The sequence below is a fragment of the Coregonus lavaretus genome (genome assembly GCF_964263955.1).
Source record: "Coregonus lavaretus genome assembly, chromosome: 20".
Classification (NCBI taxonomy): domain Eukaryota; kingdom Metazoa; phylum Chordata; class Actinopteri; order Salmoniformes; family Salmonidae; genus Coregonus; species Coregonus lavaretus.
The window spans coordinates 24,513,309-24,537,676 of record NC_140007.1 but is presented as its reverse complement, the minus strand read 5'-3'; the positions used below and the strand labels follow the sequence as shown (position 1 = coordinate 24,537,676).

The 24,368-nt window shown below is 42.7% G+C and overlaps 1 protein-coding gene across 2 annotated transcripts; it reads left to right on the top strand.

Annotated features, from left to right (window-relative positions):
* Positions 1 to 1,789: 1,789 nt before the first annotated feature.
* Positions 1,790 to 23,899, top strand: LOC311147472 (AMP deaminase 1-like; the record flags this gene model as incomplete). Of its 2 annotated transcripts, XM_084184183.1 has the most annotated exons (15): positions 1,790 to 1,823; positions 6,297 to 6,462; positions 6,583 to 6,748; positions 7,447 to 7,612; positions 7,807 to 8,029; positions 9,071 to 9,200; positions 20,536 to 20,730; positions 20,965 to 21,096; positions 21,183 to 21,346; positions 21,616 to 21,742; positions 22,343 to 22,506; positions 22,691 to 22,811; positions 22,937 to 23,110; positions 23,336 to 23,446; positions 23,744 to 23,899. In XM_084184183.1, 15 exons carry the CDS (start codon positions 1,790 to 1,792, stop codon positions 23,897 to 23,899), a joined length of 2,229 nt encoding a protein of 742 aa, XP_084040309.1. The 2 variants fall into 2 exon arrangements, with proteins under 2 accessions (XP_084040309.1, XP_084040310.1); XM_084184184.1 differs by lacking the exon at positions 1,790 to 1,823 and having other exon boundaries at positions 6,311 to 6,466; positions 6,647 to 6,748.
* Between the last annotated feature and the right edge of the window lie 469 nt (positions 23,900 to 24,368).

Sequence of the window (24,368 nt, the reverse complement as noted above, 5' to 3'; positions counted from 1 at the left end):
TATTATCAATACGTCCTTTATATATTCTTAAAGGATCTCAGTCAGATTGGCTTACTTTACTTTGGTTTATTTTCCTGAGCAAGCAGAAGTCCTATTAGCAAAATTGAGTTTGGCACCCTTTAGAGCATGAAAGTGGGAGAAAGGAGAAAATCTTATATTTGAGATTACAGTACCTATTTCTCAGTGAACATTTTCTTACATGTTTTAACCTTAGCCCTGTCAGGGAGTGGAGGACTTCAATTTTGCAGTGCAAGAAAAGCAGGAACATTGCATGATGGAAATGGATCCACACACACTTATAAGATCATGTGATCTCAAGTGGTTACTCTTTCATATAATAATATAATATAATATGCCATTTAGCAGACGCTTTTATCCAAAGCGACTTACAGTCATGCGTGCATACATTTTTTTTTGTGTATGGGTGGTCCCGGGGATCGAACCCACTACCTTGGCGTTACAAGCGCCGTGCTCTACCAGCTGAGCTACAGAGGACCACACAATCAGTCACAACGCATGGTTTCATGGTTGTGACTAGATGGAGTAAGTAATTTGTCAGTGTTGTTGGAGACTCCACAGCCAAAATCCTTTTTTCTGGACCATGCAGATTTTCAGGCTTGGTTTGTCTGGTGTTCGTTCGTTTTTATACATTCTTACATTTCCAACCAGCAACCTGGCTATTCTTGGCTAATAAAAAGCTGCCCTTCCCTGTACACATGCTCAAAGGCCGTTGGAGCCTGATCTTTTGAGGGAGAAGTAGATTCCTTTGACAACGCAGGTTCTCTACTGTTGTTTCAGAAGCAGCTGGATATTTGATGCTCCTTTTGTGTTCAGCTGAACTATTTCACAGCTAACAATGACACCACAAATGAGTCTACTGTAGTAGCTTTTGCTGAATACATTTTGCAATGATTTGTGAACACTGCTAGATATTTAAGCAATAATGCCAGAGGGGGTGTGATATATGGCCAATATACCACGGCTAGGGCTGTTCTTAGAGACTAAGCAACACGGAGTGCCTGGACACAGCCCTTAGCCGTGGTATACTGGCCATATGTTATTTTAATTTTTTACTTATCAATTTGTTACTTAACACTTTTCTTAAAACTGCATTGTTGGTTAAGGGCTTGTAAGTAAGCATTTCACTAAGGTCTACACCTGTTGTATTCGGCGCATGTGGCGAATACAATTTTATTTGATTTACCACAAACCCCCGAGGTGCCTTATTGCTATTATAAACTGCTTACCATCATAATTAGGGCAGTAAAAATACCCGTTGTATACGGTGTGATATACCACGGCTGTCAGCCAATCAGCCTTCAGGGCTCGAACCCCCCAGTTTATAATTTATAATATAAAACATTGTTTAATTGTATACATGCATGTGTAGACTGTTCAGTGCCCATCTAGTTTTCCAGATAATTATTTTCCAGTCGTTGTCCCGCAGTTACCACGACCACCCTTCTGGAAACAGAAAAATAAGTGTGTGCTCTTGAACTTGACCAGCTATCAGACTTGTATAACACCAGACCCTCTCCCTCTATCCCTCTGTGTGTACTTGTCAGGGAGACCTGGCCTCATATTAAAACTTAAAATAGAGTGGGCACAGAGGATCCTCTTTTGCGTATCCAGTGTGGGCACAGCGGGCTCTGGTTACATGGTGCAGGCACAGCTTCATATTGCACTGGAGAGGCAGATGACTCTACACTTCCCTGCTACACCAGTCCTGTAGCTGACCTGCTTTGCTAGTCCTCAGGGAGCACGTTTGTGGAAGGGAACAGCCATCACCATGCCTAAAGTCAATATGCCAGGTGAGTCGTCTGGTGGGTGCCGCTGACTTTGTATAGACAGACTGCTGCCCCACTCAAGCCATGCCCAGCCCTGAGATTGTTAGTGGTTCTGTCATGCAGAACCATAGCCAATAAACCGTTTTTCAGATTGCAGTTTTTTATATATGAAAACGTAGCTCTTTGGTAATAGTCTTCTGTACAATGATTTGTCTATCCAATCTTAATCTTTCAGGGTTTATATTTATTTCACAGCTTTTTTTGTAATGGAACACCCATATTTAATTGTGAATGTCAGACAAATTATATGTTGGTGACTTTCTCACATTTGCAAGATTCAGTCACTTACCTCTGCTGATTTATCCCCTCACGTTTTGTTTTTATTTGAGAAAATCTGTTCATAAACGTTAATTTTAAGGATTTACACAGGATAACAGTAACAGTTTCTAATCTGTTCCTAATCTCAATTTGTCTTAATATCAGAGAGTTTTGGTATTTTGATTTACCGATGCAGTCACACCAGGTCTTGTGGCATGGGCACAGACCAGACCAACTGTTCAGGTGATACATACCCATTGAGGCATACCCATTTGGTTGTCTGTCTGCCAGCCAATGTCACTGACATTATTATTGATGGGCAGAGAATTTGCTTGACGTCTTTAGTGTCTAAACACCCAGTGCAATTCTACACTTTTTGTTTTGCTGTTTTATAGCTCATCTCATGCTTTTGTTCATATTTTGCCATGAGGCTGAGAGAAAATGTTGAAGTTTTAAAGCTAATTTACTGAAATTCTACACATTTTGCTATCTGGGGGTCTCCAGAACTCCAGTGGGCCCCAACGGGGTCAGGGATCCCTGGAGGTTGGGGACCCTGGGGCCCGTGCCCATGCGAACACCTTGCTGGCAAGATGCATACAGTTCCAATACGAAGTTGTTAAGGCATAATATGAACCTCCACTTATGAGCAAGCAGTCCACATGATCACATTCTCTGGTCTTCCCAGTTCCAGTATTTCTGTCCAAGACCTGTTATGTTACCTTGAACATGTGTGTGGATGTACTATAATACATGATGTTACGTGATGTCCTGTACTGGTGTTGCCTTTTAGATTGAGAGTAGAGGAGAAATTGAATGAGGCATATGCTGAGTGGTTGCGTCAGAGCAGTGAAATTGAGAGAGTTAGAGATTGATGGCTGTAGCTTGTCAGTAAACTCTGCTGGGTCAAGTGTCATTATGGAAGAACCCAGGACATTTGGGCAGGACTTATGTTGTATTTCATCAACATTTTTAGTGTTGGTCATTTTGTAATATGCTGAATGATGTTGTGTAAATGAAACACTAGACCCGTGTCACCATTCAGAAGGTTTATTTTTGTTTTGTTATGTTTCTACTAAGGCTAATGTTAGCCAAACAGCTGGCCCATGGCTTTCTTGTAATACTGGTACTGAATAGTACTGTATCATCTCTATCAGCTCCCGAATCACTATTGTAATGAGTTCCTGAGTGTAATTCCAATCATAAGAGGGCCCTGCTGTCTGGGGGGAGGGTTATCACTAACTGATGTCAGCAATCATTTTTTGAAGGGGTAGAAAATAGTTCGTTCAGACAGCTGCTCTCTAGGAGGCATTGGCTGGCTGGCTTGATAAGGGTGACAGTGGGTGCAGCGGTTGGAGAATGCACAGGGCCTAACGTAAACACAACACAGGAACATTCCCAGACTGTCTACAACTCCTATGCGGCCGTTGTCATAGTCGGTTGTGTTTAGGTCGAGTCATAATATATACAAAGGCCCTGCATAGTCAACATGGTTACAAAATGTATATGTTGAATTGTTGTGGATTGAAAAAAGGTAATATCACATGTCTCTGTACTCTAGCTAGCTAGGTATGTTACATTTAAAGGTTTTTGTATAAAAAAAAAATAATAATAATAATTTAGCCTGCAGCCAACCTGCTATCTTTTCATTAGCTCTCCCCCTCTGAGATAACCCACACATATTTTTGTTTGTTTCCTTCTACCTGGACTGTCCCTATGTGATTGGGACATTATGATAACTCCACAGAGGGAGAGGGTAAGTATGGAGAGAGACAGGGAAGTGGTATAGGAACACAGGAGTATCTCAAATGCATGGATCGCATTGGGATAGGTTGGCATAGTCCCCTTGATCACTGTGTTCCAATGCAGTGATTTCCCTGTAGGGAACACACCACAATGTGGTGGAATACAATGGACATGCAGACAAGAGGGTGCAATCTATTTATTTGTTTAGTGTTCACTTTACAATGTAGAACAATGGTCATTTTCTGGGTCGTCTTACTTATAGTAAAAGCAACTACAGTAGAGAAACATGTTATTCTTCATCCAAGGATAAGGTGAGAGTGAACACGTAAAGGAATAAATTAATAAAAGGTAGCCTGTCTCATTGAGTCACTGTAGACCTACATGAGAGTGCATGACAGTTGAAGTGACAATTGAACGAAATTACTACAGTAAGTGATTTCATGCTTGTTTGCATTGATGAATGTTTAACCTCAATACACATCCATCGATGCTCTAGTTGATTTTATGTCTGTCAGTCATGGTGCGATTCATTGTTAGTATTTTATCAACGCATTCATGAACTAACTCAATTGACTATCATTATGTTTAAGTCATCTCTAAATGGGAAAAGGGTTTTCTATTGTTTGATCAAATCAAACAGACCAGGGAGGGGTGGCTCATTCATTTTAATGTGTAATACCTTGGTAAGATCATCTAACTCATTAATTTAATTCCTAACATGACTTGTCTTTGTTTCTTTTGTTCCATTTTGGGTAATCCTCTGCTCCTGCTGCGGAATGCACGATCAGGTCAAAGTAAGTATAAAGGGTTAGAAGAAGATACCAACAGAAATCTGACCCTGCATATCATAAGTATTTACCCCCTTGGATTTTTTCACATTCTGTTGCATTACGAAGTGGGATTGAAATGGATATAATTGTGATCTACACAAAAAAAACTCAATATCAAAGTGAAAATAAAATTCTATACATTTTTACAAATTAATAATAACAATTTTTTAATGTTTTGGTTTTATAAGTATTCACCCCTTTTGTTATGGCAAGCCTAAATACGTTCAGGAGTCATAATTTGCTTAAGAAATCATGTAATAAGTTGCATGGACTCTGTATGCAATATTAGGGGTTAACATGATTTTTGAATTACCACCCAATCTCTGCACCCCACACATACAAGGTCCCTCAGTCGAGTAGTGTATTTCAAGCACAGATTCAACCACAAAGACCAGGGGGCATTTCCAGTGCCTCGCAAAGAAAGGCGCCGATTGGTAGCTGGGTAAAAAAAAAAAGCAGACACTGAATATACATTTGAGCATGGTAAAGTTATTAATTAGGAGAACTTGAAGAATTTTGAAAAGAATAATGGGCAAATATTGTACAATCCAGGTGTGGAAAGCTCTAAGAGACTTACCCCAAAAGACTCGCAGCTGTGATTGCTGCCAAAGGTGTTTCTAACATGTATTGACTCAGGGGGGTGAATACTTATCTAATCAAGATATTTTAGTGTTTAATTGTTCATTAATTTATTATTTTTTGTTAAATTTTTCTTCCACTGTTACATTGCAGAGTTTTGTGTAGATGATCGACAAAAAAGGACAGCATTCATTTTAATACCACTTTGAAACGCAATAATATGTGAAATAAATCCAAGGCGGTGAATGATATGCACTGTATGTCCCACCGTAGAAACTTGTGACTGTCAACATTAATTCAATCACTTATTTGTAATAGAATAAAGCAGTGTATGCTAGACAAAAAACATGAATCAATGAATTGATCAGTCCGATGGCGCTTGAGGTTTCTGGGCCTTGTGTCCAGAGACATTATGACTCCAGGAACAAGATAGGCCAAGAGGTGCTGCAGTTGTACAGTATCACAGCCTCCTTGTCTAGTTTGGCCCGAGTAGGCTGTCATGTTTGTACTATAGATATTTGATGTAAGTGCGGAGCAAGTTGTTGAGTGTTTATCTGAGTCGTCTTGCGCTAATCTTTGTGCTGGATTACTGTAGCTCTGTGTGCATGGAACCTTGTGTTCACAGCCCAGGCTAGTGGTGAGAGCTGTGAGTTGATGTTGGACCAAGTTCTGCTTGGTCTTATACACACAAAGCATGCGCTGCTGGAGAGTCTGTTTTCAACTGTTGCAGTAAGGTATGTCTAATGTTTCCCTTTGTGATAGTACCTTGTTGTTTACAAGATAATTTCAACCAATAATGTCAATCCTGATGAATCTGACCATCCTAGCTTGCTTTATCACACCTGTTGTATCTATGCTGCTGATAGCTTGTTCCATGTTCAGTGCTTGTTCCGGGTCAACGCTCCATGATGTCCATTTCATTGCATAATTTCCTGTTTAGTGCACTTTAATAGCTTTTGGCATAAGAAAAGTGCAAATTTTCAACTTAGTAACTACCTTTGAAAAAGCAGGGTGGGTAACACCTATGTGTTTCTGCCAGAGACCGATGAGCACATGCTTGCCTTTGCGGAGAAAGTCTTTGCATCTGAGACCAAAGGTGAGGGCGTCCGCGATGAGATCTCCATGTTTGAAGTGCAAGATGACTGTCCCATCCTTCAACAGGAAATGGCCCACCATCTGCACACCGATGAAGATACTGACAAACGGTGGGTAGTAGTTCCTAGATCTTTTTTTTCTTAATGTGAACTGTCCACCAATGGTAGCATCCTTTGCCTTACCACTAAATCCACTGTTTGTCTGTCCCTCCTCCCCCTCTTCCTCTGCAGTAAGAAGAGACAGCAGAAGTGTCGCATCATGACTTTACCTTCGTCCATGAGCAACCAGGCCAGGAAGGTGCTGGCCCCTGTGGCGGAGGTGTTGTTGGACACCCCAACCTACCTAGAAGTGCCTGACTTCCAGAGAGTGGCCATCATTGGAGACTACGCCTCTGGGGTATTATATCTTAGCTATGTAGCCTACGTTTCTCTCTTATCCAGGTTAGTCATATGGAGATCAAATTAAGAGAGACCTGGTCCAAGATGTCAGCGGGGTCCAACAGGATGGACCTCGCTCATAAACTCATAAATAACACATTATGTATGTCTCCACTTCCCTCTCTCCTCCTCAAATAGCAGCAGAATTAATTGAAGTCTCATTGACCATGTTTACATGTTGTGGAGCAGTGTCCTTATTGACAGGGGTTAAACTAAGCTGGATGTTGGAGGAGTAGCATGGCTGCCCATGCCCCTGGGTGTGAACTTGACCGTTATGGCTAGTATGTGTCTCTGGGTCTGGGCATTGACCTCCTGTAGGGAAGCCTCTTCACAGGAATAGATCCCTCTGGACTGGAAACTAGGAGCCCAGCAAAGGTTGTCTGGGTTTAAGTTTCAAGAATGTGGCTTACAGAGAGAAATCATAAGGAGGAGGTGGAGCTTGCTTATCAAACTGCTTGTAGCTCACTTTCCCAACTTAAGCACAACTACATAACCCACTTATCAATATTACATAATAATTTGGTCCGTTGTGAACGACTGACGACTTGCTGACAATTATCAATTTGTGTTAGATCAGTGATTACTTCAAGGAATGGAGGGATGGAAGGATGCATTGGAACAGGGCCCTTATTACATAATTCCCCTCTCTACTCTTAGGTGACCATGGATGACTTTGAGGTGTCCTGTAAGGGTGTGTACCGTGCTCTGACCATCAGAGAGAAGTACATGAGGCTGGCCTACCAGCGCTTCCCCCTCACCACATCCCAGTATCTGAGGGAAATTGAGGGAGAGCCCTTTAAGCCTGAACACACAGTGCAACCAGGTATGCAGACTAGGCTGACAAGTGTGAACATAATAGAGAGGGCATGTCTGGGATATGCATGCAGTAGTTTTCGTGACAGACTATTACTACCAAGAAAGTGTCTAACAGCTTCCTGTATAGCACTTTGTGACATCTGCTGATGTAAAAAGGGCTTTATAAATACATTTAATTGATTGATTGATTTTGTTTGCCAGTCTTCACATCGCCACCCAAGAAGGGTGAGGACCCCTTCAACACAAAGTGCTTGCCTGAGAACCTGAGCTGGGTAGCCCGTATGAAGGACGGTGTCATTTATACATACAAAGACGCGGCAGCGGCCGACCAACACAAACCCATTGAGAACATGCCTGCCCCTGACTACATCACCTTCATCGACGACATGAACTTCCTCATCGCTCTGATTGCACAGGGCCCAACGTGAGTCTTACTGCACGACTAGCTACAGAATTGTTAACGGAATATGTGATGCTCCATACCCATTACAGCTTGGCTAATGGAAAGCCTCGAAAGGAATTTTTCAACTAACCTGCTCTTGGCGATACTTTCTTCGTTCTTGATTCAGTAAAAAGTGTATGTTATAAATGTCCGTGTCCAGTTGCAGGTGGTTCTCCAAAAAACAGAGACTATTCAGAAATATATTAAATCCACGTTTTGGATCGAGTGTGAAATGCCTCTTGGATGTGTGTAGATCTTTGTTTTGGTCACACTGTTTGACGCACTCATCTACTTCTACACGTGGCTGCAGCCGCATCACATTGAAATGACTAGTTCCTGCAAAGATGTTGGGAAATGCAAGATCTCTGGCAGCTAAAATGGCGAGGGAAATCCCCTCTCGGTGGAAACCGTGGATTTAATATCTTTCTGAATATTCTCTGGTTTTAGAGAACCAATTAGACACTGACATGTATAAGATACAGTTTTTACCGAATCAAGAACAAAGAAAGTATTGCCAAGAACAGGTTAGTTGAAAAATTCCTTGCAAGGCTTTCCATTAGCCAAGCTGTAATGTGTATGGAGCATCACATATCCCGTTAACAATTCTGTAGCTACTGCACGACGGGAGATCAACTCCAACACAGCAGAGTCACAGCACTATGTATTTACAGGATGTACTGGCTTTTGATCCAACCCTGCTCTAACACACCTGATTCAACTAATTCTGATCTAAATTTAACACCATGATTATTTGAATCAAGTGAGTGAGGCTGCGTTTACACAGGCAGACCAATTTTGATTTTTCTTTTCCACTAATTGGTCTTTTGACTAATCAGATCAGCTCTTTTGCCAATAATTGGGCAAAAGATCAGAATTGGGCTGCCGGTGTAAACACAGCCTTAGTGCTGGTCTGGAACAAATAATCAAACATATGGACTACATATCACACCACGAAATGTCTAACAACTTTACAAGTTCCACATTACATGTTTGCTTGTCCTTTTTGTCTCTCCTGGGTGGCAGTAAGACGTACACTCACCGTCGTCTGAAGTTCCTCATGTCCAAGTTCAATGTGCATGAGATGCTGAACGAGATGGAGGAGCTGAAGGAGCTGAAGCTGAACCCCCACAGGGACTTCTACAACTGCAGGAAGGTAGATAGCTACCGCCTTACAAAACATATTAGCATTAGCCTAGCTTATTAGCCTGTTATTAGCCTCTTAAGACCTCTTAAAGTGTTGGCTTGACAGTCACTGGACCCGGGTTCGAGTCCTGGTCAGGGTTACCCAACTAATTTTCTACAGTAGACTTCCATGGTTGATTTAATTGACTCTCCCCTTTAACTGCCCCTAATTGATACAACTTCTGAGTCTGTTAGATAGGATCAGCTTGAGCAAAGTGAGTTGTATAATCACTGATCTACAAATAGGATTTAAGATTCATAGAGGTTCGCCTCCCATGGCTCAGGCAATCCCCCTGCCAAACACACACGCACAACCAGACATTGATTGATTGATTGATTGGAGACAGCTTGTGTCAATTACAGAGTATTTCATAGGATTTTCTACCTACAGCAACTAGTGGATAATGCTGGAAATACCGGTAAAAGCACAGTGCCTCCATTTACGCACAAAAGCAGGGCCCTAGACAATCAATCACAGAGCACATTTAACATGATAGCAACACTCAAAATAACTGCCTGTAATGGGCAATCCTCACCCTGTAAACTAGTTTCATTTAATTGATAAAAATTACAGCTATGACAAAATGACAAAATAAAGTCTCTCCTTTCAACAAATACCTTATATTTGTGAATACAAAAGACGTATATGGGCTTTAGATAAAATAGTACTTTATTACTAGAGTCAAGAAAATATTTACTAAATAAACTAAAGTAAAAAAACGTAACACAATAAAATAACAATAACGAGGCTATATACAGGGGGTACCGGTACTGAGTCAATGTGCGGGGGTACAGGTTAGTCAAGCGTTAAAAAAAGGTGGAGGGGGGGGGTAAATGCAAATAGTCGGGGTAGCCATTTGATTAGCTGTTCAGCAGTCTTATGGCTTGGGGGTAGAAGTTATTAAGTAGCCTTTTGGACCTAGACCTTATGCTCTGCTACCGCTTGCCGTGCGGTAGCAGAGAGAATAGTCTATGACTAAGATGCCTGGAGTCTTTGACAATTTGTAGGGCCTTCCTCTGACACCGCCTGGTATGGAGGTCCTGGATGGCAGGAAGCTTGGCCCCAGTGATGTACTGGGCCGTACGCACTACCCTCTGTAGTGCCTTGTGGTCGGAGGCCGAGCAGTTGCCATACCAGGCAGTGATGCAACCAGTCAGGATGCTCTCGATGGTGCAGCTGTATAACCTTTTGAGGATCTGAAGACCCATGCCAAATCTTTTCAGTCTCCTGAGGGGGAATAGGCGTTGTCGTGCCCTCTTCATGACTGTCCTGGTGTGTTTGGACCTTGATAGTTTGTTGGTGATGTGGACACCAAGGAACTTGAAGCTCTCGACCTGCTCCACTACAGCCCCGTCGATGTGGATGGGGGTGTGTTCGGCCCTTCTTTTCCTGTAGTCCACGATCATCTCCTTTGTCTTGATCACGTTGAGGGAGAGGTTGTTGTCCTGGCACCACATTGCCAGGTCTCTGACCTCCTCCCTATAGGCTGTCTCATCGTTGTCGGTGATCAGGCCTACCACTGTTGTGTCATCGGCAAACTTAATGATGGTGTTGGAGTCGTGCTTGGCCACTCAATAGTGGGTGAAAAGGGAGTACAGGAGGGGATTAAGCACGAACCCCTGAGGGGCCCCCATGTTGAGGATCAGCGTGGCAGGTTTTTTTTGTTGCCTACCCTTACCACCTGTGGGTGGCCCGTCAGGAAGTCCAGGATCCAGTTGCAGAGGGAGGTGTTTTATCCCTAGCTTAGTAATGAGCTTTGAAGGCACTATGGTGTTGAACGCTGAGCTGTAGTCAATGAACAGCATTCTCACATAGGTGTTTCTTTTGTCCAGGTGGGAAAGGGCAGTGTGGAGTGCAATAGAGATGGTGTAATCTGTGGATCTGTTAGGGTGGTATGCGCATTGGAGTGGGTCTAGGGTTTCTGGGATGATGGTGTTGATGTGAGCCATGACTAGCCTTTCATAGTACTTCATGTCTACAGACGTGAGTGCTACGGGTCGGTAGTCATTTAGGCAGGTTACCTTGGCGTTCTTGGGCACAGGGGCTATGGTGGTCTGCTTGAAACATGTAGGTATTACAGACTCAGTCAGGGACATGTTGAAAATGTCAGTGAAGACACTTGCCAGTTGGTCAGCGCATGCTCGGAGTACACGTCCTGGTAAACCGTCTGGCCCTGCGGCCTTGTGAATGTTGACCTGTTTAAAGTTCTTACTCACATCGGCTACGGAGAGTGTGATCACACAGTTGTCCAGAACAGCAGGTGCTCTCATGCATGTTTCAGTGTTGCTTGCCTAGCGTGCATAGAAGTAATTTAGCTCATCTGGTAGGCTCGGTTCACTGGGCAGCTCGCGGTTGGGCTTCCCTTTGTAGTCCTTAATAGTTTGCAAGCCTTACCACATCCGACGAGCATCAGAGCCGGTGTAGTAGGATTCAATCTCAGTCCTGTATTGACGCTTTGCCTGTTTGATGGTTCGTCAGAGGTTATAGCAGGATTTCTTATAAGCGTCCGGGTTAGAGTCCCGCTCCTTGAAAGCGGCTGCTCAACCTTTTAGCTCAGTGCGGATTTTGCCTATAATCCATGCCTTCTGGTTGGGGTATGTACTGTGGTCACTGTGGTGATGACGTCATCGATGCACTTATTGATGAAGCTGGTGACTGATGTGGTATACTCCTCAATGCCATCGGATGTATCCCAGAACATATTCTAGTCTGTGCTAGCAAAACAGTCCTGTAGCTTAACATCTGCGTCATCTGACCACTTCCGTATTGAGCGAGTCACTGGTACTTCCTGCTTTAGTTTTTGCTTGTAAGCAGGAATCAGGAGGATAGAATTATGGTCAGATTTTCCAAATGGAGGGCGAGGGAGAGCTTTGTATGCGTCTCTGTGTGTGGAGTAAAGGGGCTCTAGAGTTTGTTCTCCCTCTGGTTGCATATGTTACATGCTGGTAGAAATTAGGTAAAACGGATTTAAGTTTTCCTGCATTAAAGTCCCCGGCCACTAGGAGCACCACCTCTGGATGAGCATTTTCTTGTTTGCTTATGGCTCATACAGCTTTTTGAGTGTGGTCTTAGTGCCAGCATCGATTTGTGGTAGTAAATAGACAGCTACGAAAAAAATAGAAGAAAACTCTCTTGGTAAATAGTGTGGTCTACAGCTTATCATGAGGTACTCTACCTCAGGCGAGCAAAACCTTGAGACTTCTTTAATATTAGATTTCGCGCACCAGCTGTTATTGACAAATAGACACAGACCACCACCCCTCGTCTTACCGGAGGTAGCTGTTCTGCCTTGCCGATGCACGGAAAACCCAGCCAACTGTATATTATCCATGTCGTCGTTCAGCCACAACTCGGTGAAACATAAGATATTCCAGTTTTTAATGTCCTGTTGGTAGGATAGTCTCGAACGGAGCTCATCCAGTTTATTCTCCAATGATTGCACGTTGGCCATTAGGACGGATGGTAGAGGTGGGTTACCCACTCACCGACGAATTCTCACAAGGTACCCGGATCTGCGTCTCCTGTATCGGCGTCTCCTATTCATGCGAATGACGGGGATTTGGGCCTGGTCTGGTAGCAGCAGTAAATATTTCGCGTCCGACTCATTAAAGAAAAAATCTTCATCCAGTTCGAGGTGAGTAATCGCTGTTCTGATATCCAGAAGCTATTTTCGGTCATAAGAGACGGTGGCAGAAACATTATGTACAAAATAAGTTACAAACGTGAAAAAAACACACAAAATAGCACAATTGGTTAGGAGCCCTTAAAACGGCAGCCATCCCCTCCGGCGCCGTTCTGTATTCATAGGATGCCAATTTCCGACAAGTCAGTTCATCAAATTTCTGCCCTGCTAGAGCTGCCCCGGTCAACTGTAAGTCCTGTAATTGTGAAGTGGTATGCTACACAAGCTCACAGAATGGGACCGATGAGTGTTGAAGCGCGTAGCGCGCAAAAATCGTCTGTCCTCGGTTGCAACACTCACTACCGAGTACCAAACTGACTCTGGGAGCAATGTCAGCACAATAACTGTTTGTCGGGAGCTTCATGAAATGGGTTTCCATGGCCGAGCAGACACACACAAGCCTAAGATCCCCATGCGCAATGCCAAGCGTTGGCTGAATTGGTGTAAAGCTCGCCGCCATTGGACTCTGGAGCAGTGGAAACGCGTTCTCGGGAGTAATGAATCACGCTACACCATCTGGCAGTCTGACGGACGAATCTGGGTTTGGCGGATGCCAGGAGAACGCTACCTGCCCCAATGCATAGTGCCAACTGTAAAGTTTGGTGGATGAGGAATAATGGTCTGGGGATGTTTTTGTTTTTCATGTTTCATTGTATAAAAAAATAATAATTAGACTGATGGAATTGTATGTTTTTGAACAAATTATTGTTAACAATGTTGCTATTGCGATTTGACTTTTGATTTAGAGCAAAACACTTGGGTGAACTGTTGGAATCAAATTCTATAGCTAGAATGTAATAGTGGGCACTTTGAATACAGTTTGACATGGAGGGAGGAGTTATTGTGATAGGGTAGGAACCAAAGTGTTGACAAGTGTTTCCTAGAGGACCCTATAATCTTTCGCTATATTGAATGTTTTCTCTTAGCTACTTCATGTAGCTGACATATTATTCCTTCATGTATTTCTCTTTGTTTTAGAAGATACTGTTCTACAAATAACATGCAGATGTAGGTCTACAACAGGGTTGACCAACCCTGTTCCTGGAGAGCTACCCTCCTGTAGGTTTTCGCTCCAACCCCAGGTATTACTAACCTGATTCATTTTATCAACCTACTAATTATTAGAATCAGGTGTGCTAGATTAGGGTTGGAGCAAAAACCTACAGGACAGTAGCTCTCCAGGAACAGGGTTAGTCCTGGTCTACACCATCACTGATATTATCAGGCTGTATAGCTAGTTACGTTTGCTCTGACTCAGTATAACAAATTCTCTCCTTGACTGACGGGCAGGGCTAGGTCTGTGTGGAAAGCGGCATGGAGAGAGAGCGCGGAGAGAGATTACTCAAATAGCAAAGTAAACTATAAAAATTGATGTTACACACGGCGTATTGCACTATAGCCTATTTATTGCCTTACCTCCATAACTTGCTAAATTTGCACACACTGTATATATATTTTCTGTTGTATTTTTTGACTTTATGTTTTGTTTTACCCCATATGTAACTCTGTGTTATCGCACTGCTTTATTTTATCTTGGCCAGATCGCAGCTGTAAATGAGAACTTGCTCTCAACTGGCTTACCTGGTTAAATAAAGGTGAAATAAAAAAATAAAAAAAAGGATCACATTTAACAAACCAAACACTCAAATAGTTTTATAGAAGGTAAAGTAAAAACCCAAACCGGTCCGTGCATCAATACCGGTATATCATAAAATATGGTATACCGCCCAGTCCTACGCTACAGCATACAATGACATTCTAGACGATTCTGTGCTTCCAACTTTGTGGCAACAGTTTGGGGAAGGCCCTTTCCTGTTTCAGCATGACAATGCCCCTGTGCACAAAGCGAGGTCCATACAGAAATGGTTTGTCGAGATCAGTGTGGAAGAACTTGACTGGCCTGCAGAGAGCCCTGACCTCAACTCCATCGAACACCTTTGGGATGAATTGGAACGCCGACTGTGAGCCAGGCCTAATCACTCAACAGTGCCCGACCTCACTAATGCTCTTGTGGCTGAATGGAAGCAAGTACCCGCAGCAATGTTCCAACATCTAGTAGAAAGCCTTCCCAGAAGAGTGGAGGCTGTTGTAGCAGCAAAGGGGGGACCAACTTCATATTAATGCCCATGATTTTGGAATGAGATGTTCAATGAGCAGGTGTCCACATACTTTTGGTCATGCAGCATAACTCTAAATTAAGCATATAGGAGGACCTGTTTCTTTAACTTCTCAACGTACAAAATCAGCAGGAGATCAAATACTTTTTTCCCTCACTGTATGTATGTATGTATGTATGTATGTATGTATGTATGTATGTGTGTATATATATATATATGTATGTATATATATATACAGTGAGGGAAAGAAGTATTTGATCCCCTGCTGATTTTGTACGTTTGCACACTGACAAAGATATGATCAGTCTATAATTTTAATGGTAGGTTTATTTGAACAGTGAGAGACAGAATAACAACAACAAAATCCAGAAAAAATGTCAAAAATGTTATAAATTGATTTGCATTTTAATGAGGGAAATAAGTATTTGACCCCTCTGCAAAACATGACTTAGTACTTGGTGGCAAAACCCTTGTTGGCAATCACAGAGGTCAGATGTTTCTTGTAGTTGGCCACCAGGTTTGCACACATCTCAGGAGGGATATTGTTCCACTCCTCTTTGCAGATCTTCTCCAAGTCATTAAGGTTACGAGGCTGACGTTTGGCAACTCAAACCTTCAGCTCCCTCCACAGATCTTCTATGGGATTAAGGCCTGGAGACTGGCTAGGCCACTCCAGGACCTTACTGTGCTTCTTCTTGAGCCACTCCTTTGTTGCCTTGGCCATGTGTTTTGGGTCATTGTCATGCTGTTCTCACCCAATATTTGACGGTACATGGCCCCGTCCATCGTCCCTTTGATGCGGTGAAGTTGTCCTGTCCCCTTAGCAGAAAAACACCCCCAAAGCATAATGTTTCCACCTCCATGTTTGACGGTGGGGATGGTGTTCTTGGGGTCATAGGCAGCATTACTCCTCCTCCAAACACGGCGAGTTGAGTTGATGCCAAAGAGCTCAATTTTGGTCTCATCTGACCACAACACTTTCACCCAGTTCTCCTCTGAATCATTCAGATGTTCATTGGCCAACTTCAGACGGCCCTGTATATGAGCAGGGGGACCTTGCGGGCGCTGCAGGATTTCAGTCCTTCACGGCGTAGTGTGTTATCAATTGTTTTCTTGGTGACTATGGTCCCAGCTGCCTTGAGATCATTGAGAAGATCCTCCCGTGTAGTTCTGGGCTGATTCCTCACCGTTCTCATGTTCATTGCAACTCCACGAGGTGAGATCTTGCATGGAATACTCAAATACTTATTTCCCTCATTAAAATGCAAATCAATTTATAACATTTTTGACATGCGTTTTTCTGGATTTTTTTGTTGTTATTCTGTCTCTCACTGTTCAAATAAACCTACCATTAAGATTATAGACTGATCATTTCTTTGTCAGTGGGCAAACGTACAAAATCAGCAGGGGATCAAATACTTTTTTCCCTCCCTGTGTGTGTGTGTGTGTGTGTGTATGTATATATATATATATATATATATATATATATATATATACACTGTAAGAATAACTTTTGTATGACTGAAGCTTTTAGTTATAGGTCTAATGCTTCAATATTTAATCATTTCTGTCCTCCGAATTCATGTTCATTATATAAATAGGCCCGTTTAATTTTGTCTGGCTTGCCGTTCCAAATAAAATGGAATATTTTTTTCTCATATAATTTAAGAAACTGTTCGCTTGGCGTATGCAAGACCATAGGCAAATAGGTAAACTGGGATAATACTAAAGAGTTAATCAGGGTGATTTAACCACAAATAGACAGGTATTTACCGTTCCATGGTAGCAAGATCTTATCTATTTTTGCTAACTTTCTATTAGAATTTATTGGAGTGAGATCATTTATTTCATTTGGGATATGTATTCCGAGCATATCCACATCACCATCAGACCATTTTATTGGTAAACTACATGGTAATGTAAAAACTGTATTTTTTGTTATCCAATACTAATATAGTACATTTATCATAATTTGGTTGTAATCCAGAGAGGTTAGAAAATGTGTATATATATCCTCTGAGGCTGTGGAGGGATTAAAGTTGTGGATTTAAAATAAAACATCAGCGTACAATTACACCTTTGTTTTTAAGCCCTGGATTTCTAATCCCTTGATTTTATTGCTGGATCTGATTTTAATATCTAACATTTCGATGGCCATAATAAATAGATATACCAATACTGCCCGCTCCGTTGTGTCCTCCTCCCAGAGTGCAAAGAACCTTGGCGTGACCCTGGACAACACCCTGTTGTTCTCCGCTAACATCAAAGCGGTGACCCGATCCTGTAGGTTCATGCTCTACAACATTCGCAGAGTATGACCCTACCTTACACAGGAAGCGGCACAGGTCCTAATCCAGGCACTTGTCATCTCCCGTCTGGATTACTGCAACTCACTGTTGGCTGGGCTCCCTGCCTGTGCCATTAAACCCCTACAACTCATCCAGAACGCTGCAGCCCGTCTGGTGTTCAACCTTCCCAAGTTCTCTCACGTCACCCCGCTCCTCCGCACGCTCCACTGGCTTCCAGTTGAAGCTCGCATCTGCTACAAGACCATGGTGCTTGCCTACGGAGCTGTGAGGGGAACGGCACCTCCGTACCTTCAGGCTCTGATCAGTCTCTACACCCAAACGAGGGCATTGCGTTCATCCACCTCTGGCCTGCTGGCCCCCCTACCTCTGCGGAAGCACAGTTCCCGCTCAGCCCAGTCAAAACTGTTCGCTGCTCTGGCACCCCAATGGTGTTTTATTATTACAATCCCTACCATGGCTAGTATTGGGTGTTCCATTATTCGACTCCTCTATTAGAACTTTCAGAATAGCCATGGAGTATTATTTGTGTCGCGGAACATTTGGTTGTCAATATACAGTTTATCAACTACGAGAGCAACACGCTTCCCTTTTAATTTATATTCCTTGAAGATTGGGTACAGAACTTTGTGCCGTTCTGCAATCTCCCTCGGGAACTGATCATTCATGCCTATTTTCGTGCCAGCAAGTATTTTAGCTAGGCTTTTAACCATTACTTTATCCTTAAAGAAAGCAAATTTGGCAATGATTGGACGCTCATATCTCTGTCCTCTTTGTCTGAAACGGTGTACATGTTGGAGTTGGATTTTATCGACAGCATCGAGTGGGATTTGAAGCGCTGTAAGACAAAAGTCCTTCACAATTTTTTCGGTAACCTCTCCTTCTTTTTCTTGGATACCGTAGGTACTAGATTTCCTCTCATAGATCTAGTCTGTATGTCTAGTAAGGCTTCTCTCAGAAAGCTGTTCTCCCTTTTAAGTTCCTTAACATCCGTTTCTATCTTAGTGACTGTCCCTTTTAGCGTTTTTGTATCTTTCTCCATTATCGCAGCTTTTTCGTCACTCATTTCAAGACTCGCTTTCAACTCTTTTAAATCCTTACTGACCAACTCTAGTATGCCATTTATCGACTTCAACAGATCACTTTCCACACTTACCAGTCCCAGTGGTGAAAAGCATAAATCATCTGTATCCGTCGAGGAGTTGCGTTTTCTCTTGTTTCTATTTACGTCATTTAGCTGACGCTCTTATCCAGAGCGACTTGCAGTTAGTGCATACATTATTATTTTCATACTGGCCCCCCGTGGGAAACGAACCCACAACCCTGGCGTTGCTAACGCCATGCTCTATCAACTGAGCTACCTCCCTGCCTGCCATTCCCTCCCCTACCCTGGACAACGCTGGGCCAATTGTGCGCCACCCCATTGGTCTCCCGGTTGCAGCCGGCTACAGCAGAGCCTGGATTTATTTAATGGATTTATTGTGAAGGTGTAGGCTATTTTACATGGATTTATTAGACTTGTAGATGTAGATGTTCCAAAGGTCTGCATTAGTGGCTTGTAGGCTATGCATGGAAGCCAGGAGATGCAACATTTAATGACCGCCACAGCCCTACTCCCTGACCAAGGTCGTTCTTGCCCAGTTGCTCAGTTTGGTCGGATGGCCAGCTCTAGGCCGAGTCTAGGTAGTTCCATATTTTTTCCATTTCCCAATTATGAAGACCACTGTGTTCTTGGAAACTTTCAACACTCTAGAAATTGTTTTATACCCTTCCCCAGATATATGCCTCATTACAATTCTATCTTGGAGATCTACGGACAGTTCCGTGGACTTCATGGTATAGTTTCTGCTCTAACATGTACTGTCAACTGTGGGGCCTTATATAGACAGGTGTGTTTCTTTCTAAATCATGTCCAAACAATTGAATTGGCCACAGGTGGACTCCAATCAAGTTGTAGTGGCATCTTAAGGATGACCAACGAAAATTGGAGTGTCATATACAAAGGGGTGTGAATACTTACGTAAATGTGATTTCAATTCCAAGAAATTTGCAAAAATGTGGGGTATTGTGTGTAGCTGGGTCAGAAAAAAAATCTGTTTAATCAATTTTGAATTCAGGCTGTAACACAAAATGTTGAATAAGTCAAGGAGTATGAATACTTTCTGAAGGCACTGTATTTATCTCTCATGGTCGCCATTGACTAATGTAAATATTGCACATTTTAAATCGTTATAATTCAAAAAGTATAAATAGTATCAAAAATCTGTATATAAGCAATCTAAGTAGGGTCAGTCTGAACATCTCAACGTTGGTTTGGTGTTGATAACTTAAATGGTGAAAGAGGAGATAGGTGTAGAATGTTAGGTTATTTTACCATTGAAGTTTATGGCCCTTTTCTGCCATTGAATTGCATTGGGAGCTCATTTAAATATTATTGTAGTAAAAAAAGTATAAATGCTCTCAAAAATATTTTCTCAAGCAATCTAAATTGGGACAGTCTGCACATTTGGAAGTTGGTTTTGTGTTAATAGTGTACAACGTTTAAGCGCTAGGGTGACCCAAAGAAATCAAATAATAATAATAAGACTATGTAAGAAATCTAGAGTTGTGCTTGGCTTCAGCAAGCACACCTAATTATAGATATTTTTGGGACAAATATAGGCCGGTCAGGACCGGACGCGTGTGGACGTTGAAATCAGGGTCGGTCCAGACCAGACAAAATCTGAACCAAACATAGATGTCTATGTTTGGGCCAAGTATTGCCGGGGCGGCAGGTAGCTTAGTGGTTAAGAGCGTTTTGCCAGTAACCGAAAGGTCGCTGGTTCTAATCCCCAAGCCAACTAGGTGAAAAATCTGTTGATGTGCCCTTGAGCAAGGCACTTAACCCTAATTGCTCCTGTAAGTCGCTCTGGATAAGAGCGTCTGCTAAATGACAAAAAAAAAAAAAAAAAAAAGAAAAGTTACGTCCGGTCCGGACCAAAACTGAACCAAATATAGATGTCTATGATTGGTTCAGATTTTGTCCGGTCTGGACCAAAAATAACTGTCCTAGGATGTTGAAATCAAGGCCGGTCCGGACTGCACCAAAAAAAGACAGCGGGTCCAGACAGGACCAAAAAAAGACGTCGCTGACGGTAAATGCTTAGTGGGTAGTAACTCATAACAATTTTTTCTCTCAACTCCTGTGTGTGCTGTTGTAGGTAGACACCCACATCCATGCAGCTGCCTGCATGAACCAGAAGCACCTCCTGCGTTTCATCAAGAAGTCTTACCAGGTGGACGCTGACCGTGTAGTGCAAAACGTCAAGGGCAAAGATGTGACCATGAAGGAGCTGTTCGCCAACCTCAACCTGCACCCCTATGACCTCACTGTCGATTCCCTGGATGTGCATGCTGTGAGTCATACCGCTAGCTAGTTTAGCAATCAAAGGGGGGAAAGCAGTCCTGTGGCCACAGGGCAAGTGCGCTACTATTTCCTGTGTCATAAAGGTCCAGACCTCTTGGCAGAAGCCGTAGAATGCTTACATAGTAAGCTGCATATGGTGAAACTATTATTTTGTTACTTTTTCCATTGCCAAAGTGTACATTCCTTGGTCTTACATGCTTCTCTCTCTTTCTTTTCTCTTAAGGGCAGACAAACCTTTCAGCGTTTTGACAAGTTCAATGCCAAGTACAACCCTGTGGGAGCCAGCGAGCTGCGTGACCTCTACATGAAGACAGAGAACCACATCGATGGAGAGTACTTCGCCAGGATCATTAAGGTTAGACTCAGCGATTGCTTAGCTAGTGTCACTTTTGTAAACACCGCTTGATTACAACCAGCTAATTCTATATTTTTCGCACCCAGGAAGTGGCCTCTGATCTGGAGGATGCCAGGTACCAATATGCAGAGCCCCGTCTCTCCATCTATGGCTGCAACCCTAACGAGTGGACCAAGCTCTCCGGCTGGTTCAACAAGCACAGAGTCTTCTCCCCTCAACTCAAGTGGATGATTCAAGTGCCCAGGATCTAGTAAGTTCTATCTCTCTGTTCTTCAGTGAATGTGCCCTACCCTTTTTGCACCCTTTGGCAAGTTTGGCAAACTCAGTATAAAATTATACTATTTTATGGGCGTCATGTTGGCCCTCCAAGTAAAAACAAACAAACAGAATCTCTTTTTAAATGGCTCTCTAAATAATGATATTCGTACATTTAGAATAATGTCTGAAGAACACGTTTATTACAATGGCATGTCATGTTTGTAAACTACTAACCGCTCATTCTCTGTACTGCCACCTCAGTGACGTCTTCAGAGGCAGGAACTTTGTGCCCCACTTTGGAAAGATGCTGGAGAACATCTTCCTGCCTGTTTTCCAGGCCACCATCGAACCCCACGCTAACCCTGAGCTCAGCATCTTCCTCAAGCATGTGAGTGAGACTGGAATGAGGGACCATGGATGAAGGAGGTTTACTTTTTAAAGTTGCAATATGCAACCTTTTGTGCGACCCGACCAAATTCACATAGAAATGTGTGTTATAGATCTGTCATTCTCATTTAAAGCAAGTCTAAGAAGTAGTAGATCTGTTCTATGTGAGCTATTTCTGTGCTTCCTGTTCTCAAGTTTTGTTTTTGCGTCTTTTACTTTCGGTTTTGTACATCAGCTTCAAACAGCTGAAAGTACAATATTTCTGGTTATGGAAAATATATTTCACAGCGTTTTAGATGTTACAATGATTTTCTACACTGTACTTGCTTGTTTTGTCACATCAACTGAAATTAGGCAAACTAGCAACCAGGAAAGGCAGAGTGATTTCTGCATAGTGCATCTTTAAATTGATACTTTCAAGGGGTAGTTCACTCAAATGTCATAATTCATGATTGTTCTCCAGCCTTGATGGAAATGTTATCAGAATGTTTTTTACATTTTCAATCACTTTATTAAAAAGAATAGTTTGGTATGATATATGAAGATAATGCATTGAATATCAAGGCAATCTCTTTGTTCTCCATCTTCCTCCGCTCTGTAGGTGACAGGTTTTGACAGTGTGGATGACGAGTCCAAGCACAGTGGTCACATGTTCTGCACCAAGAGCCCCAAACCAGAGGAGTGGGACATTGTCAAGAACCCCTCCTACACTTACTACATCTACTACATGTATGCCAACATCACTATGATCAACCATCTCCGCAAGTGAGTATCGCATGTCAAATCACAACCCACTGGGCACACACTGGTTGAACCAACGTGGAATAGACGTTGAATTGACGTCTGTGCCCAGTGGGAATCCACATGTCCTTCAAGAAATTGTTGCATGAAAAGTAAAATTCAAACATGATACACTCCTAAAATTGTTTGTTTTGTGTTTGCTTTCTAGGGCTAGGGGAATGAACACCTTCCAGTTCAGGCCCCACTGTGGAGAGGCTGGAGCCGTCACCCATCTGCTGGCCTCCTTCATGACCGCTGACAACATCTCTCACGGCCTCAATCTCAAGAAGGTCCGTAGCCTCTCCAAACAATGGCCTCCTCTGTTTCTTTGGCACTATCAAAACCTAAACACATTACACAACTAACTCCTGTGGTCCTAATGTTGACGTTTGTATCTAACCCTCCCACTCAACAGAGCCCTGTGCTGCAGTACCTTTACTTCCTGGCCCAGATTCCCATTGCCATGTCTCCACTCAGCAACAACAGTCTCTTCCTGGAGTATGCCAAGAATCCTCTTCTGGAGTTCCTCAAGAAGGGCCTGATCGTCTCCCTGTCCACTGATGACCCCATGCAGTTCCACTACACCAGGGTGAGGCCAGACTGGGAGCCCGTCTGGTAGTGTGTGTGTTGTCTAGAAAGATATTTACCTGTTTTGGTGCTCTCTTGGTTAATGTTGGTGCATTATGCGCCAATCAACTGGCCCAAGGTTCCATTCAGTTCAAAATGGTAACGGCTAATGTTAAGCTGATCCTAAATCAGTTATAGAGAGTAAGCAAGACGCCAAGCTTACTCTGCTCTGGCTGTGTGTCCTCAGGAGCCCCTGATGGAGGAGTACGCCATTGCAGCCCAGGTGTTCAAGCTCAGCACCTGTGACATGTGTGAGATCTCCAGGAACAGTGTGCTGCAGAGCAGCCTGTCTGCTGAGGTAACAAACCCAACAGACGACAAACAGGATAGACAATATACTACCTCATAGACCCACAATTTAGCCACACTGTGTAAGGCCTGAAGCATTAATATTTTACACAAAGACAGGACAGATTATGATTCATGGCTAAACTCTTGCTTTTCTAACATTTTGATACATTACAATCTACATGAAAGTATGAGTTCAATCATAGTATAGACTAGTTGGATGACAGCACTGTAATAGACTGCCATGGCTAATTGCCATCATAATATCATCAGCACCAAAACGTGTTGCCTTGGTTTCTTTCTACAGGAGAAGACTCACTTCCTGGGTCCCGACTATCTGAAGGAGGGCCCTGAGGGCAATGACATACGCAAGACCAATGTCGCCCAGATCCGTATGGCTTATCGCTACGAGACACTGTGCTATGAGCTCAACCTTATCAAGGAGGGTCTGAAGACTGACTGAACAATCTGAGATGTTATGTTTTATGGTGATGGCCCCTGCTAAATGTAACGATTATTTAAGACAACCTTCTTGTGTACTGGTGTTCCCTCCATGGCAAACCACATGGTCTATTTATTTGAATGGGTGTTGCTAGTGTCATCTGGTGGTTGTGTGCAACTAATTTGAATTTAACACAGTTTGCATATTGTGATGGGGTCAGTGCTATCCGGAATCCTTGGGACGTCCATACCCTTAACAATTTCAACTTCAATGTGGTAGGGACATCACAAAGATACCGGATAGCACTGACCTATAGTGATCATCCTGTTTGTGTCTGTTGTATTCCATCTTTTCATTTGATTGGTTTCACTGTCCTTGTACTTGTTTATGAATGTGTGAAAACAATTCATCTTTCTAGATGTGCCATAATATTACAAGAATGATTTGAAACAAATAAATGAAATGTTAAAATAAATATAATTTGATTTCT